Below are 17,575 nucleotides of genomic sequence, written 5' to 3'. Positions count from 1 at the left end.
AACAGCCCCAGTGGGAGATCAGCTGGCCGGGAGAAAAATGAACTCCCCTTTGGGTCAGGAAGCTTCTTCCCCTTCCTCGGGGGCGTCTCCCTGTAGACGAGGAAAGAAGAACAGGAGCGAAAGCGACCATGAAGGACCAAAGGTTCCAGGGGCGACAAGACCACCGCCTGCAGCCGAGAGGGCATTACCTCAGCCCTCAGCTCAACACACCCTCCGCCCCGCCCCCCAGGCGCTTTCTGCCCTTTGATTGGCCACAGTCCTCAGAACGACGGGACATACAGCCAATCAAAGTGCGAGTTACCGTGAGGGCGGGATGAGTTGTTGTGTAGGCGGATGTCTGCCTGTGAGAGGGAGCTGGCGCGGCGCGGGGCCGGGCCGGGTGTCGCCGGGAAGGAGCCGCTGCAGCTGCAGCTGCCACCCGGTGTCCGGCCCGCTCCGGCCCTGTTGTGCCATGGAGGACGTGCTGCCCTCGGGCCTGCTGGAGATCTGCCTGCTGGTCGGCGTGCCCAGGGAGCGGGTGCGGGCGCTCCTCCAGGTGAGAGGGGTGCGGCGCTGTGAGGGAGCGCGGGGCGAGCCGGGGCCGGGGCCGCGGCTGGGCTGTGGGGCGGTTTCAGTCAAGGAGCCGGGTCAGCTCCTCCCTGTCCTGGCCTCCGTGACTACAACAACCCAGCAGTAAGGCTAGTAAAACTGCTGGGTTTTCTTGGTGGTGTTATCCGTGGATAGAGCTGAAATACTTTAGAGAAAGATTGTTTCGACAGGCGATCGCCAGCAAAGTAGCGGTAGTTTGGCAGTGGTGTTGAGGAATTAAAGCTTTTTCAAAGGTCAGAGCTGAGTGAAGAATGCAGTGTAGCTTTATCTAAGCAGGAACAGCAAAATGCTGGAACAATGCTGGATGATCTCCCATTTCCCGTCTTCCGTTGGAGATAAGAGCTGAAGGCAGGGGAATAAAGCCTGGAAACTTGTATCCTTAGGACAGTCCCGGTGAGCTTAGTGCTCTTGGCACAACGAGCAATTCAGGTATGTTAAGAGAAGTTAATGGGTTGGCTTCTGCTTTGCATATGTGGTTTATAATTCGTTTATAGGCACTTCACGTGTGAGTTTACAAAGTCCTCTTCCTGATTCTGCTGTGTTAATGTGTACCGAGGGTTTTATTAGAGAGCCACGAGCAGCCCCAGCTGCGGTGCCGGCACGCGCTGGAAAGCCGAGTTGCTCCCAGGGATGTCCGTTGCCTTGCTTGAACTTGGGTTTGATGGTGTGTTCTAATAGCATTAGATAAAGAAGTCTTTGTTGAACTTACTGCTGCTTACTCACTCAGGAGAGGGCTTTTGCTGATGTCAGCTCCTCAGGTGGTATCGGCTAAGTAGAGGCTCGAATTCCAGGATCTCATTCATGTGTATGTTCACGATGGGGAAATAAATGCCACAAATGTCACCACCAGGCTTTTGAAATCAGTGTTGTTTTGGCATCTGTGCGAGAAGTAAACCCAAAGGAAGGGGAAATTATTTTTCAGTCCAGTCTGCTCATTTTGATCTCACTGCTTCCAAATAACCTGTGGAACAACAAGTAAGGAATTGGCTACATAAGATAGAAGCCATTCCGATATTCTGATCCCACTACAGGTTTGGGATTGTTTCTTTGCTCAAGGTATAAAATGGAGTGTCAGAAAGGAAAGCAGCCCCTATGCTTGTCAGTACTAACTGTAGTAGCGTCCCTGCAAGCTGTTATGCCACAGGGGTATCAATCACTGTCTTAGGGGAAGTTATAGATTTACTCCACTTTCTTTTCCTTCTGCAGCACTATCTACAGGAGGAAATGGTGGAATATTTCTTGTGTCTAATTTTAGTGAATGTAGAAAGAAGAGACATTATTGACAGAAAATAAGAACATTTCAAAGGGCAGCAATGGACCTCTGATGCTATTTACAGATGAAACAGCAGGGTAAAAATTTTCATAATGCTTCAGATATTGGTCTTGAAAGTGTGTTTGTGCATTCTTAATTGCAGTACAGAGCAATAAAGTCAATGAAGTCAGAGGGAACATGATATTAACCCACTCCCAAAGTAAGAAAAATCTTCTGTGACTGACCTGTTGTCAGGAAAAAAGATACAGTTCTGCACTGAGGCTCATGAAAGTGAAGCTTCTGGGCTGTCATGCATCAATTGCCCTTACTGACACTAAGTTGTCACTCTAAGATTTCAATTTGAAGTAATCACAGGCCACTGTTTTCAGCTAGAGATTAGTAGTGGTTTAAAACCTGCCCTAGTGTGGGCTCCTCTTCATGGTGCCACAGGTCAAAGAATCATAGAATAGTTAGGGTTGGAAAGAACCTGAAGATCATCCAGTTCCAACCCCCCTGCCATGGACGGGGCACTTCACACTAAACCATGTCACCCAAGGCTCTGTCCAACCTGGCCTTGAACACTGCCAGGGATGGAGCATTCACAACTTCCTTGGGCAACCCCTTCCAGTGCCTCAGCACCCTCACAGTAAAGAACTTCTTCCTTATATCCAATCTAAACTTCCCCTGTTCAAGTTTTAACCCATTACCCCTTGTCCTATCACTACAGTCCCTAATGAAGAGTGCCTCCCCAGCATCCCTATAGCCCCCTTCAGATACTGGAAGGCTGCTATGAGGTCTCCACGCAGCCTTCTCTTCTCCAGGCTGAACAGCCCAAACTTTCTCAGCCTGTCTTCATACAGGAGATGCTGCAGTCCCCCGATCATCCTCGTGGCCTCCTCCGGACTTGTTCCAACAGTTCCATGTCCTTCTTATGTTGAGGACACCAGAACTGCACACAAGATTCCAAGTGGGGTTTCACGAGAGCAGAGTAGAGGGGCAGGATCACCTCCTTCAATCTGCTGGTCACGCTCCTTTTGATGCAGCCCAGGACACGGTTGGTTTCTGGGCTGCGAGCGCACACTGAAGCTGGCTCATGTTCATTTTCTCATGGACCAACACCCCCAAGTCCTTCTCCGCAGGGCTGCTCTGAATCTCTTCTCTGCCCAACCTGTAGCTGTGCCTGGGATTGCTCCAACCCAGGTGTCCTGCCAGGAGTCTGCTCCAGTGCAGGCTTCCCATGGAGTCACCAGCCACCTTTGGACATCCTCCTGTTCTGGCATGGGGTCCACCATGGACCTCTGTGGGCTGTAGGTGGATATCTGTTCTGCTGTGGTCCTCCACGGCTGCAGGGCACAGCCTGTCTCACCATGGTCTGTACCACAGGCTGCAGGGGAATCTGCTCCAGTGCCTGTAGCACTTCCTAACCTCCTTCTGCACTGACCTTGGTGTCTGCAGGGCAGACAGAGAAAGCTCTTGCATCCTCTCACTCCTGCCTCTGACTGCTTTTGATCCTGCACAGTAACTTTTTCCCCTTCTTAAATACATTATCTCAGAGGTGCTACCACCAATACTGATGGGATTGGCCTTGGCCAGTGGTAGGTGCATCTTGGAGCTGTCTGGCATTGGCTCCAATGGACATGGAGGAAGTTTCTAGCAGCTCCTTACAGAAAATAACCACACCTCATGTGCCACCAAACCAATTTTTACCGTCTTCTCTAATACCCCCCTGGGTGTCAAGTTGTGTGGAAGAATTGAAGTGTGATCAAATTGAGCATTAGTAACAGTGTGTATGACTATGTAATGGCCTGCTTCAGCAGGACCATCATTGTTGGAACTAGATGATCTTAAAGGTCCCTTCCAACCCAAACTATTCTATGCCTGTAGCTTACAGGAGAAGGGAAGGGGTTATTACTGTTATCCCTCAACACTCTTGAGGTTACATCTGGAATACTGTCCCTTGTTTTGGTACCTTCATACTAGAGAACTGCTGACAAACAGGAGCAAGACCAGAAGAAGCTAAGCTATATGAAGGCTTAGGTTCTGCAACTTGACTGGATGAGAGCAACCTGATCTAACCTCAGCCATCATTGCTTTGTCCAAGGGATTGCACTAGAACCTCCAGAGATCCCTTCCAACATCATTTTTCTAAGGCTTCATCCTTTTCCCTCCCCAGTTATTTCCTAAAGAAGCCAGTTCTTTCATGCCATTCAAAATGAAATTCACTTTTTCAGTGATGGAAAGAGGAGAATGAAATCAAGGAAACACTGAATAGCTGAGCTCACACTCAGAGCTGTGGTTTCAACACGCTATTTCTTGTTTGTGTCTGAAATAGTGTGATCATTGTAAAAACCCTGTCTCTTATCAGTGTTTTGTACAGCATCATTGTTACAGGAACATAACCAGTAAGTGGGGACAGAATAAAATTCCTGACTTCTGGAATCTTGCAGGGTTACAGGAAAGAAAAGGCATTAGCATTTCTAAGAAGCAATGTGTGATGCAGGGACATTTGATAGTGAAAAGCAACAGAGGAGAAACATTTCAAAACAAAGAAGTAACAGTAGAAGCAGAGAGTAGAAAATGGTCAAAGAATAGTAGAAACAAGTGAATATTGTTCTGTTGCTGCTTATTCACTACCCCTAAACTGAAAGAGTAAGAAAATATGACTTTGGCTGTAGACATTGATATGAGCTGACTTGAAAGCTGACGAGGGAGTCTCTGGGTCAGTGGCAGCACTGGCAGTGCTGTTATGGGAAGAAAAGCATTGGTGTTTAGTGCCTCTGTTGTAGTTTCAGACATCAAGGACATGCCATTTCAGAAGCTGTTACCCTTTGAGGCTGTTAAATTGCTGCTGTCATACAGGACTTGGGGTCACAGAGGTGCCTTCAGTGGAACTTGGGGATTGCCCTGTCAAAGCAACTCTGTATGAAAACCTCTGCAGGGCCAAGCTGCCAAGTTAAGATCACTGCTGTTTGAGTAGGGCTCTGTTTTTCCTGCATAACCGCCTCAGGGCTGAGTCATAATTCTTCATTTCCTTCTGAAATGTATAGCTGCATGTTATTATGAGAGTGATCAGGTTTGGATTTAGCTGTGTTTCCAGTTACTTCACTGGAAATGGACATCAGCTGCCAGGTAAGGAAAATGACACTGGAAATTTTTTAGCATGGCAGGATATGGCACTCAATGCCCCAGTTTGTAACCTGTTTTTTAAATTCATATGAATCTTTTTAAAGTCTTTTGAATCATGGAATGGTTTGGGTTGGAAAGGACTTTGAGATCGTCCAGTTCCAACCTCCCTCCTATGGACAGGGATGCCTCACACTAGACCATGTCGCCCAAGGTTGTGTCTAGCCTGACCTTGAACACTGCCAGGGATGAAGCATTCGCCACTTCTCTGGGCAGCCTGTTCCAGTACCTCAGCACCCTCACAGTAAAGAACTTCTTCCTTATATCTAACCTGAACTTCCCCTGTTTAAGTTTAAACCCATCACCCCTTGTGCCTGTCACTACAGTCCCTGATGAAGAGTCCCTCTCCAGGATCCTTTTGGGCCCCTTTCAGACACTGGAAGCTGATCCAAGGTCTCCGCGCAGCTTCTCTTCTCCAGGCTGAAATTTCAATGTCATGAAGATAGATATTCCTTCTCATTTGGTTGCTGAGCTGTGAAGAAGATTCCTCTACTAGGACAAATAAACTGAGAATCTCTGTTCCAAAACTCTGATGGTGCAACATTGGCCTCAGTGAAGCAACAGATTTTTATACGTTGTAGCTTTAAAAAGTAGGGAAATGGTAAGCATTGGTTCTCAGGGAATATCTTAAATAAAAGCAGTACTGATGCATTATGCCTGAAGGAAAAAGCAGCATGTGTGCTTCATCTCTCTTTGAATCAGTTAGCAAGAAGTTAAAAATGAAACAGCTTTTCAGCCACAGTGAGACTCGCCTTTCCTGTTTCCAAATATCCGTTGACTAAACAAAACTTTGAGTGCTGCTGTTTTGACCATGCAGGAAGAGTTAAAATTGCAGTGAGGTAATTGAAAATGCAGCTACTTCTCTGCACTGTGTGGTCAAGAATACAAAAAGTGCTCTCAAGTACAAGGAAATCTTCTCTTCTGATCACTTCCTCCACTGGTGGTTCATAGCAATGCCTTGCTATGAAGGGGCTTTCAGTGCAGTAGTGCTTTACACAGCTGCCTACTGAAAACTGTGGTCAGTTTTACATGCTCTTAGGCTGTCTGTTCCACTCAGTCATCAGTGGATGGAGGAATTATCATGGCTTCACGTTGCACAGTGTTTTAGCAGTGTTTATTGTAACAGTGGCTGTAATTTTTAATTGTACTTTCTGAATTGCCTTCTAAAGTTAAAACCTGGTTTGTGAAAGCTTGGGTGGTGGGGCTTGATTCTTTTTCTTTCCGTAGAGCTTATTCTAAGTTAAAAGCTTTTCCTAAAGAACAAAGATTTATCTAGGGAGTGCAGCTTTTTTTCCCCTTTGTTTTCATTTATTTTTTGCCTGGTTTCTCTTACTACCAGTGTTGATTTTAAGTAGAGCTTAAGTATATATCCTAAGTCTTCAAAGGAGGAAATACCGCATTTCATGTTTGTTAGTTTCCTTAACTCCAAAGGCATAATTCCCAATTTAAGAAGAACATGGAGCTGTTGGAGCAAGTCCAGAGGTGCCCACGAGGATGATCAGGGTCTGGAGCACCTCCTGTGTGAAGACAGGCTGAGAACACTGGGGCTGTTCAGCCTGGAGAAAGAGAACCTGTGTGGAGACCTCAGATCAGCTTCCAGTATCTGAAGGGGCCTGCAAGGATGTTGGAGAGGGACTCTTCATCAGGGACTGTAGCGACAGGACAAGGGGTGATGGGTTTAAACTTAAACAGGGGAAGTTCAGGTTAGATCTAAGGGAGAAGTTCTTTGCTGTGAGGGTGCTGAGGTGCTGGCACAGGCTGCCCAGAGAAGTGGTGAATAGTCCATCCCTGGCAGTGTTCAAGGCCAGGTTGGACTGAGCCTTGTGTGATATGGTTTAGTGTGAGGCGTCCATGCCCATGGCAAGGTGTTGGAACTGGATGATCTTAAGGTTCTTTCCAACCCAAACTATTCTATGATTCTATAGCTAAAGCAAGAAATTACAAGGAAAAAAATAATTAGGAAGAAGAAAAAACATCTTCTAAACCCCAGAATTTTAGAGGTTGAGAGAAAACAGGGTAAAAGCAGTTTAAAAAAAGCCTATCAGGATGAGTGTCAACTTAGTGATTGTTTCTAATTTGTGTTTTGTTTTTTTCTTCAATAGGGTACTCAGAGGAAACCCAAAAGTCTTCCTCCCCTTGATCCTGAAGTGCTTTCTGTATTTGTGCCTCCATTTATCAGCAGAGATGACACCCCGGTGATGAATGCTGGTAATAACTTGAATAAAAGTAAACGTCGGTCTTTCCGAAAGAAGAAAGAAAGACCGAAGGTTGAAAATGTCAAGAGCCTCAATGTGGAGCAGAAAGCACCTGACACTGAGGATATTACAGTTCCAAAGGACATTGATCTTCTTGGTTTGCCTCAGCTGTGCTTCCCAGGTAGGGCAGGGTTCATGCTTCTTAACAAGAACTGGTTCAAGATGTAGTTGTTGCCCCACAGTGCAACCAATTTTATTGCTTTTAATGATCTCTCTCTTTGTATTTCACCATATAAAAACTGTGTCTGTGAGCAGGTCAGTGGTGAAAGCAGCTGTCAGCTGACTAGAGGCCCCTTTACTCTGCCTATGCCATGTGAAACAGAGCCATTAGCAATAGTAGCTGCAACACCTGCAAGAGAGGGAAGGTGAAAGTCACTTTGGCCCTTATTGCTCAATCTTGGTTTAAGTGAAGTGTGCACATGCACATGCTTTTAAAATCCATTTTACCACCAAAAATGACTGAGTGCTCCTTCACTTTTCATTTGGTATTAAGAGATACCTGAAGTAGTGACTGTTTCCTTCAGGTTTAATGCAGAAACTTTGTTACACATGTCACTACTGCAGACCTTGTCCATACCTTGAAAGAAAACTAAAATGAGCACAACCTATCTGTTGTATTTTGCCACTTAAAATGCAGGATAATTGTATCATACTTTTGCTTCTTCAGTAATGTACAGCTTACAGCCTTTGTAACAACCCTTAGATCAAATGGAGTGTATGTGTGCATTTTAACCCCTCAAAATGAGACTTTTCTCTTGAAGTGCAAATGTGCTGTATTTGTCATGAATCACTTTTCAAGCAGCTGAAGTTAAATATGTAGTTAAAAAGTTTCTGCCTTCATTGCAGGAGGACTTTATATAACTTCTGAATCAAAAGAGGACCACATTCATTTCCTGGTGTTCACAGATGTCTGTGGTAACAGAACATATGGTGTTGTTGCACAGTACTACCAGCCTCTGCAAGTATGTTATTTCACTCATGCTTTTATTAAGACGTATTAAAAGATATAAAATAAAACAAACCCCTTTGAGAATGATGTCAGGTTTCATTTAGGAAATTAGTTAACAGAGATGGTTTTATGTTAGTAGGAACACGGAACAAGTCATACTTTATATTGCCATTGTGCAATTGGAAGAGCATTGCATTAGGAAAAACTATTATGGATTTCAATGTGGAGTTTTGAATATTCGGGAGCAGGCTTTGTCCCTTGGACTTCTTTTTTGGGTGAAGATTGTACCCTGTGTTCTTCCTGAATATCTTTTGTGATGAAATTCCTTTGAATAAATATGTCTAAGTCTTTTTGGCTGACATTCTTCTAAAGAGCTTAAGAGAGATGGACATCCAAATCCCCTTGAGATTTAGAGGAAATTGGGTATCATATCTCTAGAATTCTCAAGAAAATATCAGCCATAAATTCATGCTCAGCATAACCACATTAATCTGTAGTTTCCTTGCAGGATGGCTGCATCTCCTCAAATGGACAGGCCCATTGGGAATCTGCACAGCCTGGGAAGATGCCTGTCTGTTTTGTACCATTTGCTGTTTGTGTTATATCCAGATACCCATATTTTAATGCCCTCAAGGATTGTCTCTCTTGGTAAGATTTGCTACGCTGTGTGTTTCTCCTAGAAACAGGTTTTAATGCATGAATTTGCATGACGTGGCCAGGATAGCTGCCTAATGCTAAAACAGGCCTTAGTTTTAACTTATGATAGCGGGAGATGTGTGGGAGAGGAAAAGAAGAAATGGAATGTGAATGTTGCCCAGACGGCAAGCACAAGGTCTAAATATCAAGTAAATTAGGTAAGATGTCTTCATTTTCTTTGAGGTTTTTGGCAAGTCTAGAAAATACTGACTTTCAGGGCACAGATTTCTGAAGATTTTGGGTGTGTTTTTGGGAGAGGGTTAACTCTGAGTTTGTTGTTCTGGGCATCCTGTTCCAATGCCTGACAGCCCTTTTGGGGAAGAAGTGTTCCCTAATATCCAGTCTAAACCTCCCCTGGTGCAGCTTGAGGCTTTTTCCTCTTGTTCTGTCACTTGTTACTTGGGAGAGGAGACCGACCCCACCTCACTACGACCTCCTATCAGGCAGTTGTAGAGAGTGATAAGATCCATCCTGAGCCTTCTCTTCTCCACACTGAACCCCCCCAGGTCCCTCAGCCATTCCCCATCACACTTGTGCTCCAGGCCTGCACCAGCTCCATTGCCCTTCTGTGGGCCTGCTCCTGTCCCTCTTGTAGTGAGGGGCCTAGAACTGAACACAGGATTCAAGGTGTGGCCTCACCAGTGCCTGGTACAGGGGGCAATCACTGCCACACTGGTGCTGATACAGGTCAAGATGCTGTTGGCCTTCTTGGCTGCCTGGGTACAGGCTGCACATGTTCAGTTGTTGTTGACCAGCACCCACAGGTCCTTTTCTGCTCAGCAGCTTTCCAGCCAGTCCTCCTCAAGAGTATCGTAGTAATGAAGATCTTTATAGTCCATGTGATTCATTGTATAACTAATTCGCATATTACTGGCATACAGTGCTTCCAAAACCTGGAACAGTTTGGGTGGAGTGTGTTTGCCTCTCTTCAAAACAAGCAGTTTTACCACACTGTGACTATTGGCTTTTTCTGTGTTATGTGAGAAGGTTCAGTTTTAAATTGAGAGGTTTTGGCATGTTCCCCAGGTAGTTTTACCTCAATCTGTTGACACTACATGAAAAGTGAAATACTCCTGGCAGTAATCTCCTCCTGGATGAACTCCTGTCTTGAATGGATGAATAGGCTCCATTCAAACAGTAAATTTTCCAACCTGTGCATTAGTCCTTTCAGCTGCCTTGAGAAAAGGAGGAAGTGTGCAAATAGCTCCCAGCACTGAGGCTCTACAAAGGACCTATTCTTAGATGTTTTTGCCTTCTGAAACATCTGTGTGTGGACAGTTAATAGAGATAATGGAAGGATCACAAACTCCTTAGCTCTCCACTTTAATGTTTCAGAGATAACTTCATTCATTTCAGTAGACATTTGCTGCCAGCTGCTATTACCTTGCATTAATGGACACAGTGTTTGATTAGGGAGCTCTTATCATCCTTTCTGTACATCTGCTGCTTTTGCAGCACTGAGGTTAGCTTGTTCTTGTTATAACATTTACTTGATGTGTTAGTTTGTGCTCTTTGTCTCAAAAAAGAGGCAGAAAAAGCAGATCTGCCTGTGTTCTTAGGCCACATCTAAGGCATTACCAAGTATGACAGCATTTGTTGAAACTGATGGCTCTACTGTCTGGTTTTCATTGATAATGCTTAAATTCCCCTCCCTCTGCCTCTTTTGCACCCTGAATAAATGATGGGCTTTTAGGGGATATGTCCAACAGCCCAGGGCAGTTCCCAGATGTGAGTTTAGTGAACTTTAAATGTCTCATTAACCCAAATAAAAGCTTAGTAGTATGTGTCAGAATACTTTTATTATGGAATCGAAACACCATACACAAGATATGTTCTGGATTCTAACAGATCTCTTGACCAATTCAGTTGCTTTCTAGGCCACTTTCTTCCTGAAGAGCAAGTGTTGTTCTGCAGGAAACCTGTAAAACTGCAAACTGAAATAAAACCACTGATATCTGTGATGCAGCAATATTCTATGCATGGAAGTAAAAATCCATACCCAAGCTGCTTCTGACTCAGCAGCATCATTAAAATGAAATGGGGCTGCTGAAGTAGCTAATAAATTAGAAATTAATGAGGTGGAATAATAGCTTCATTGCTCCTAAGAATTCTTATTTTTAGCTCCAGGTTATCAGCAAAAAGGCTTTTTTCTGTTTGCATGTTGCTATTTGTAAGTCATTTTCTGTCATTTAATTTCAGCTTGCTCGTGCAGCTGCGACCTCTCAAGGATTTAGATGTTGAGGAGCACATGAAAGAATTTGCAGCAAAGTTGTTTTTAATCCCCAGCCCACCACCAGGACCGCTCCACTTGGTAACTACTGATGCTGAATTTCATGATTACTTTAACATTATGCCTTACAAAGCTCTAAGATGTTGTTTTCTGTAAATCAATGGACATTCTTCACTCTCATGTCAGGGAGTGTACTTGCTGATATAAAGCTGATGGCATTACCTGGGCTTAGAAAGGAAGTCTATGCATTATTAGTACATAAAATACCAGTATGATCACGGTGCAGGCTGTAGCACCTCTGATCTGGAGACTGGATAAGAGAGCTGGGTTTGTTTGGCCTGGAGAAGAGAAGGCTCCTGGGAGACCTTAAAGCAAATTCCAGTGCCTAAAGGGGCCCACAAGAAAGCTGGAGAGGGACTTTGGTCCATGTTTGGTTCGTATACCAGTTGGTCATGCTGTTTAATTTTTAATACTCTTTTGGGAAGGATTTGGCTCATGCTACTATTAACTGCCTGAGATGATGCCTGGGTAGGTCTGGGGACAGCATAATCCTTCATTTGGCTCCTAGAGGAGCAGCCCACCTAATCTCTACAAGTGGTTGCAAGCTCCAGCCTGTAGCTAAAGAATCACAGAATTGTTTAGGTTGGAAAAGACCTTTAAGATCATCAAGTCCAGCTGTTAACCTGGCACTACCAAGTCCACCACTAAACCATGTCCTTAAGTGCCACATCTACACATCTTTGAAATGCCTCCAGGGCTGGTGATTCCATCACTGCCCTGGGCAGCCTGTTCCAATGCCTGAGCACCCTTCTAGTGAAGAAATTGTTCTCAATATCCAATCTAAACCTCCCCTGGTGCAGCTTGAGGCAGTTTCCTCTTGTCCTGTCACTTGTTACTTGGGAGAGGGGACTGACCCCACCTCAGTCCATCCTATGAGAATGGAAGCTGCCTTTTACCTGAACACTATGGCATAGCCATCTCAATGAATACACATTCATAAACCTCAGTAAATCATGTAACTGTCCCTCAACCAAGATGTGTTAGTTCCCTACCTTGTGTCTGATATTAAGATGACAAGTGTATGCACATGACTGTCATCCTGCCTGTGTAATGGGTGGACATGCTGCTGTGTGACTGAGCAGTAGTGCAGTCCCTGTGTGAGAAAAAAGGCCATGGAAGTCGGTTGCTGGAACAACATGTACAGCTCTGAATTTGTCCTTTTCTTGTGTCTGAATGACTCTGGGGAAGCAGAACACTGTGTGAGAGGATTAAATGTTCTGAATTGGCTGCTGCCTGATGAAGACCTTGCTGAGAGGAGAAGCTCCCATATTCATTTCTATTCAGTGCAGAAACTGAGATGTGTGAGCTGCATTTTCTTCCTTATAACCCTTCCCAGGTTGAGCTGGATGGTGGCTGAGTTAATGATTTCAGAGCACTCTCTCCCTTGGCTAGTGAGATGGCTTCTAGGGCAGAGTGCTCCAGCCATGGACTTCTCCTTAGCTGCTTTTCCTAACCCTGGGATGTGGGGCTAGAAGCAGAGGAAATAATAGCATAGCTGGAAGATTGAATGACTGGTTAAACCATCTGCTACATGCTGAAAACACATGCAGGATGTGGCCTCCAGAGGTGTGAGCTGGAGTATTTGAAACACTGGAAGAGTTCATTTGTTTTGACTTGTTCTATCTTCATCTTATCATCAACACTCAGTTATTTGGTTCATATTCCTAAAATTTCCTGTCTGAATTTTATCAATACCTTGGATTTCCCAGTTGGATCTACAAATAAAAATTCCATTCTTCTATTATGCTTATACCGCTCAAAGCAAGTTTCTGTTCAAAGAATGTGTGTATGTATTTGTAAAGTTTTATTGTAAAGGAAAATGAAAGTAGACAAACTCCTTGTAAATCTTTCAAGCTAGTTACTATGTCCTTTACTGTTTCCCTCTTTTCCTATTTCAGTTTTCTGCAGTATGCAAATATCTGTCTTCTTGCTCTCAATTCATGTTAATAGTTTGTAGTTGGAACTAAAACCCTGAATTAAATGTGTTGTGGGAAGGTTTTCATTCAGAAGTTAACGGAAAACATCTCTTATTACAGGTATTTAATATGAAGCCGCTTCAGATAATAATTCCTTCACGAGAGGATCCAGACAGTCCAATTATTGACTTGGATCTTCATCTTCCATTGCTGTGTTTCAGGCCAGAGCAGGTGCTGCAGGTAAAACTGATACTCTAAATGTGTGAGAGATTGACAGCACTGATAATTTGTGGTTTAGAAGAAATCAAGATGTTTAGTTACCCTGCAAAAGGATAAACCCAGGTTCTGCAGATTAGAGATATGTTACAATAAAACATACTTTTTCTTAAGATATTTTCCTATTAGATTAAGGCATATTGGATTTCTTTCTCCTGTGGTTTAGCAATAGGTCCTATATTTCTTAAGAAGACTGTGTTTTACAGTGTAGGTTTCCTGATGCAACTCCCTGCTCAAAAGCCTCCTGTGAAGTGAAATGAGATTGCTTAAAGTCATCAGTATTATTTGTGCCACTTCCTCTAAAAAGAGCAGGTTGGAAGCCTCTTTCTAGGGATGATTTTAAACCTCCTCAGGCCTGAGTGCAGGCAGTGCTGCCTTATTTTGTTGGATTCTGCCCACATGTGCATGTTCTGAACAAAACCGTCTCAAATCCTAAACAGTTCTCTGCAACTGGTGCATTTTGAACATGGAATTTTATGACTTAGCACCTCTATGAGATGTCCCATACTTGCCATTAGTCTTTTTGGCTTGAATTCATCCCAGCTAACTTGAGGCATCTTTGATGCTTAGATGCCATTGAGTTCCTTTCTCCCAGTGGAAAGGGGTGGACACCTCCAGAGAGCTTCCTGAATTCCTCAGTGAAAGCCCTGCTTACCAGTCCCCCTGTAAGGAGTCTGATGAGCTACCATCTGGAATCAAGGGTTGGCTTTGTCTAAAACCTGGATGGTCTTTGTGTTCACCATCATAGAATCATAGAATGGTTTGGGTTGGAAAGGACCTTATGATCATCCAGTTCCAACCCCCTGCCATGGGCAGGGACACCTCACACTAGACCATGTTGCCCAAGGCTCTGTCCAACCTGGCCTTGAACACTGCCAGGGATGGAGCATTTACCACTTCTTTGGGCAACCCATTCCAGTGCCTCACCACCCCCACAGTAAAGAACTTCTTCCTTAGATATAACCTGAACTTCCCCTGTTTCAGTTTGAACCCATCACCCCTTGTCCCTCTCCAGCATCGTTGTAGGCCCCCTTCAAACACAAGTTAGCTCATACCCTTCATCTTGGTACTTTTTCCAAGCATTTTATGGTGTACCACAACAGGTCTCAGGAATTCCAGCTAAATCCTTGATTCGTTGACATTGGTGGCAAAACTGTCATTGATTTCTACTGTCACTTAAATTTTCTCTCTTTTTCTGGTCTTCTTAGTTTTGTAAGAATCCTTATGTGGATGTTACTTCAATTCATAAATATGTATATTTTATATATGTATATAACTATTAGGAAAACAGAACTCATAAGGCAAGCAGATAAACTATTTGTGTATTTCTAGATACAACTCTTTGTAAACATGTAGCATTTTGGTTTTCTTCCAGATTATGACCTGTATTTTGACTGAACAGAGGATAGTTTTCTTCTCCTCTGACTGGGCTCTGCTGACACTCGTTGCTGAATGCTTCATGTTGTACCTTCACCCTCTTCAGTGGCAACACACTTTTGTGCCTCTTCTGTCTCGACAAATGCTGGATTTTGTCATGGCCCCAACATCTTTTCTGATGGGTTGTCATATTGACCATTTTGAAGAAGTTAGCATGGTATGTTTTAGACTACTACCACTCTTGCTCTTCACTTGGAGTCCATTTGTCCCTTTCAGATGCATCTCGAAACTTGGTTTTGTTATTTAGGTGTTTGAGAAGTGAACAAATTAAAAGTAGTGGAACCACACTGATGTGACTGTCGACTTACTGGAAGAAGCTTATTGTTGTATCCCTTCCTTTTCTTTTCTTTGCAGGATAACATGATTTTTGTGAGTTCAGGTTTCAGTTGGGGAAAAATCCTTATTACAAGTAGTTTGTACAGTATAAATAGATTCATATAAGATTGGAGAGGTTCTTTTTGGCTCTGAATTGCATGGGATGAATTAGGTGCCTTTTCCAGGCATTTGGTTTAAGAATTGAGCATGCACTTGAAAATACTCTGATGCTGCTGCTGTTCCCTACAGTGGCATTAAATATGTAATAAAATAAGATTAATATAAGATAAATGTAATAAAATATAGTTTTTCTGGGGGGTTTTTGGTCTTCCCTTATCAGAATCTTGCTTAAGCCTCTTTCAGTGGGTAACATAAATCTTGGTTACCCCAACAGACTTAAGAAAAACTCAGCTTCATAGTGGAGGGCTGATAGGAATCTGCTTTTTTGCGGGTGTCCCATAGGGTTCCTGCGTGTGTTCCAAATTGAAGGCAGAAAATCTGTGCACATTTATAGTAGATGAAGCCATCTGATTCTAAGCCAAAGGGAAACTGGTCCAAGATCAACAAAGAATTAAGTTAAAATGAAGCAGATAGCTATTTATTTTAATTAGCAGTAAGATATCACTGTAAGAAATGAATATATGAAATTAGAGAACATACTTTGGCATTATTTTGAAGATTTTGTTTGCTTCTATCACAGCATCACAGAATGGTTTGAGTTAGAAGGGACCTTAAAGGTCATCTAGTTCCAACCCTCCTGCATCTTCTTTAGTGATGTGGTTTAGTAGTGGTCTTGGCAGTCCTGGAGTAACAGTTGGACTTGACCTTAAAGGTCTTTTTCAAGGCAGCTGATTCAATGATTGTGTGATTCTTCACACTGAACAACACCATATATAGCCTTCTGCAGTCTGATTCTTCAGCTTATTAAAGCTGCAGCCTGAGAGATCTGTGTGAGCTTTACCTCTGTGTAACTTTCTGTGGTTGAGGCTACTACGTAAACCATCCCTCTCCTTGTCATCGCATGGGGCATGTACAGGAGGAAATGCTGAATGGAACAAGCTTTCCAGGAGCTTCTTTGTGTACGTGTATTTGGTCTTATACATATCCTTACAAGGTAGAGCTTTTTAAGGATGGGCTTAGAGAGCCAGTATTAATTTAATACTACATGAAGAGCATGTAAGATTCCTAAATGGTTATGTACTTAGATTAAAATCCATTAATTTGATGACATATCTTTTCTTAAATGCAGTTGTTATTTATCTGTAGAATCTTCTAGCTGAGGGAAAATCCTTTTGTGATTTACCTGCTAGCTAAAATAATAAATTAATAATTAATAGAAGAGTACATAAAGGAGAACTAAGTGTTGTTAAAATATATTTACAGTCATTCTATTTTCTTTTGTTGAAAGGAAATTGAAGATTTAGTTCTAATTAATATAGATAATGGAGATATTACACATTCCAAAATGGCTGAAGAGGAACCTGAAATTCCAGATGTTCCAGCACAAGCAGCGGAAACTTTCATAAAGAGGTGAAAAGATGTTGAAGTTGTGTTTGTCTTAGTGTATAAATCATGCTTGACACCCTGTTTGTTTTTTATTGTTTATTAGTATGTTATTTCATACATAAAAAACTCACTGCATTTGATAAGGGCTAATTAAAAGAATCAGTTAATATACCGGTAACTTTAAGCAGTCGTAATCAGAACCTCATTATTTTGCAATGCCTGGAATACTTGTTTCTTTTTTAGTACTGTTACAGATTGTCTGAATCATAGAATCAGTCAGATGCAGATAGATTGGAATCTCTCTAACCCCTGCCTGCTTTACCAAGCAGGCTTCAAAATGAGGAGCTTAATGCAAAAAATCCATATCTTTTCATAGAATCATAGAATGTTTTGGGTTGGAAAGGACCTTAAGATCATCCAGTTCCAACCCCCCTGCCATGGGCAGGGACACCTCACACTAAACCAAGGCTCTGTCACCCAAGGCTCTGTCCAACCTGGCCTTGAATGCTGACAGGGGTGGAGCATTCGCCACTTCTCCAGGCAGCCTGTGCCAGTGCCTCACCACCCTCAAAGGAAAGAACTTCTTCCTTGTATCTTACCTGAACTTCCCCTGTTAAAGATTAAACCCATTACCCCTTGTCCTGTCACTACAGTCCCTGATGAGGAGTCCCTCTCCAGCATCCTTGTAGTCCCCTTAAGACACTGGAAGCTGCTCTGAGGTCTCTACGCAGCTTCTCTTCTGCAGGCTGAACAGCCCCAACTTTCTCAGCCTGTCTTCATGTGGGAGGTGCTCCAGTCCTCTGATCATCCTCGTGGCCTCTTCTGGACTTGCTGAAGGAGCTCCATGTCCTTATGTCCTTATACTGAGGAACTTTACTGTTCTTTGCAAGGAGACTGAGTGCACTGTGATTT

General features: G+C 43.3%; 1 protein-coding gene across 2 annotated transcripts in view; it reads left to right on the top strand.

Moving 5' to 3' along the window:
- Positions 1-402: 402 nt before the first annotated feature.
- Positions 403-17,575, top strand: part of DENND3 (DENN domain containing 3) — a 38,711-nt gene continuing 21,538 nt past the window's right edge. Inside the window, exons 1-8 of one of the 2 annotated variants that reach the window (XM_057429713.1) lie at positions 403-535; positions 7,126-7,399; positions 8,125-8,240; positions 8,736-8,875; positions 11,123-11,234; positions 13,250-13,369; positions 14,781-14,999; positions 16,566-16,687. In XM_057429713.1, the coding sequence (XP_057285696.1) occupies positions 452-535; positions 7,126-7,399; positions 8,125-8,240; positions 8,736-8,875; positions 11,123-11,234; positions 13,250-13,369; positions 14,781-14,999; positions 16,566-16,687 (1,187 nt within the window). In that variant the 5' untranslated portion in view covers positions 403-451. Of the gene's footprint in view, positions 536-7,125; positions 7,400-8,124; positions 8,241-8,724; positions 8,876-11,122; positions 11,235-13,249; positions 13,370-14,780; positions 15,000-16,565; positions 16,688-17,575 lie in introns of those variants that run through there. The other variant, XM_057429714.1, reaches the window with a different exon arrangement.

Source organism: Pezoporus wallicus, unplaced genomic scaffold, assembly GCF_028554395.1.
Source record: "Pezoporus wallicus isolate ANWC-B61680 ecotype Strahan unplaced genomic scaffold, APGP_CSIRO_Pwel_v1 contig_7545, whole genome shotgun sequence".
Lineage (NCBI taxonomy): Eukaryota > Metazoa > Chordata > Aves > Psittaciformes > Psittacidae > Pezoporus > Pezoporus wallicus.
This window is presented reverse-complemented; position numbering and strand designations above follow the sequence as displayed.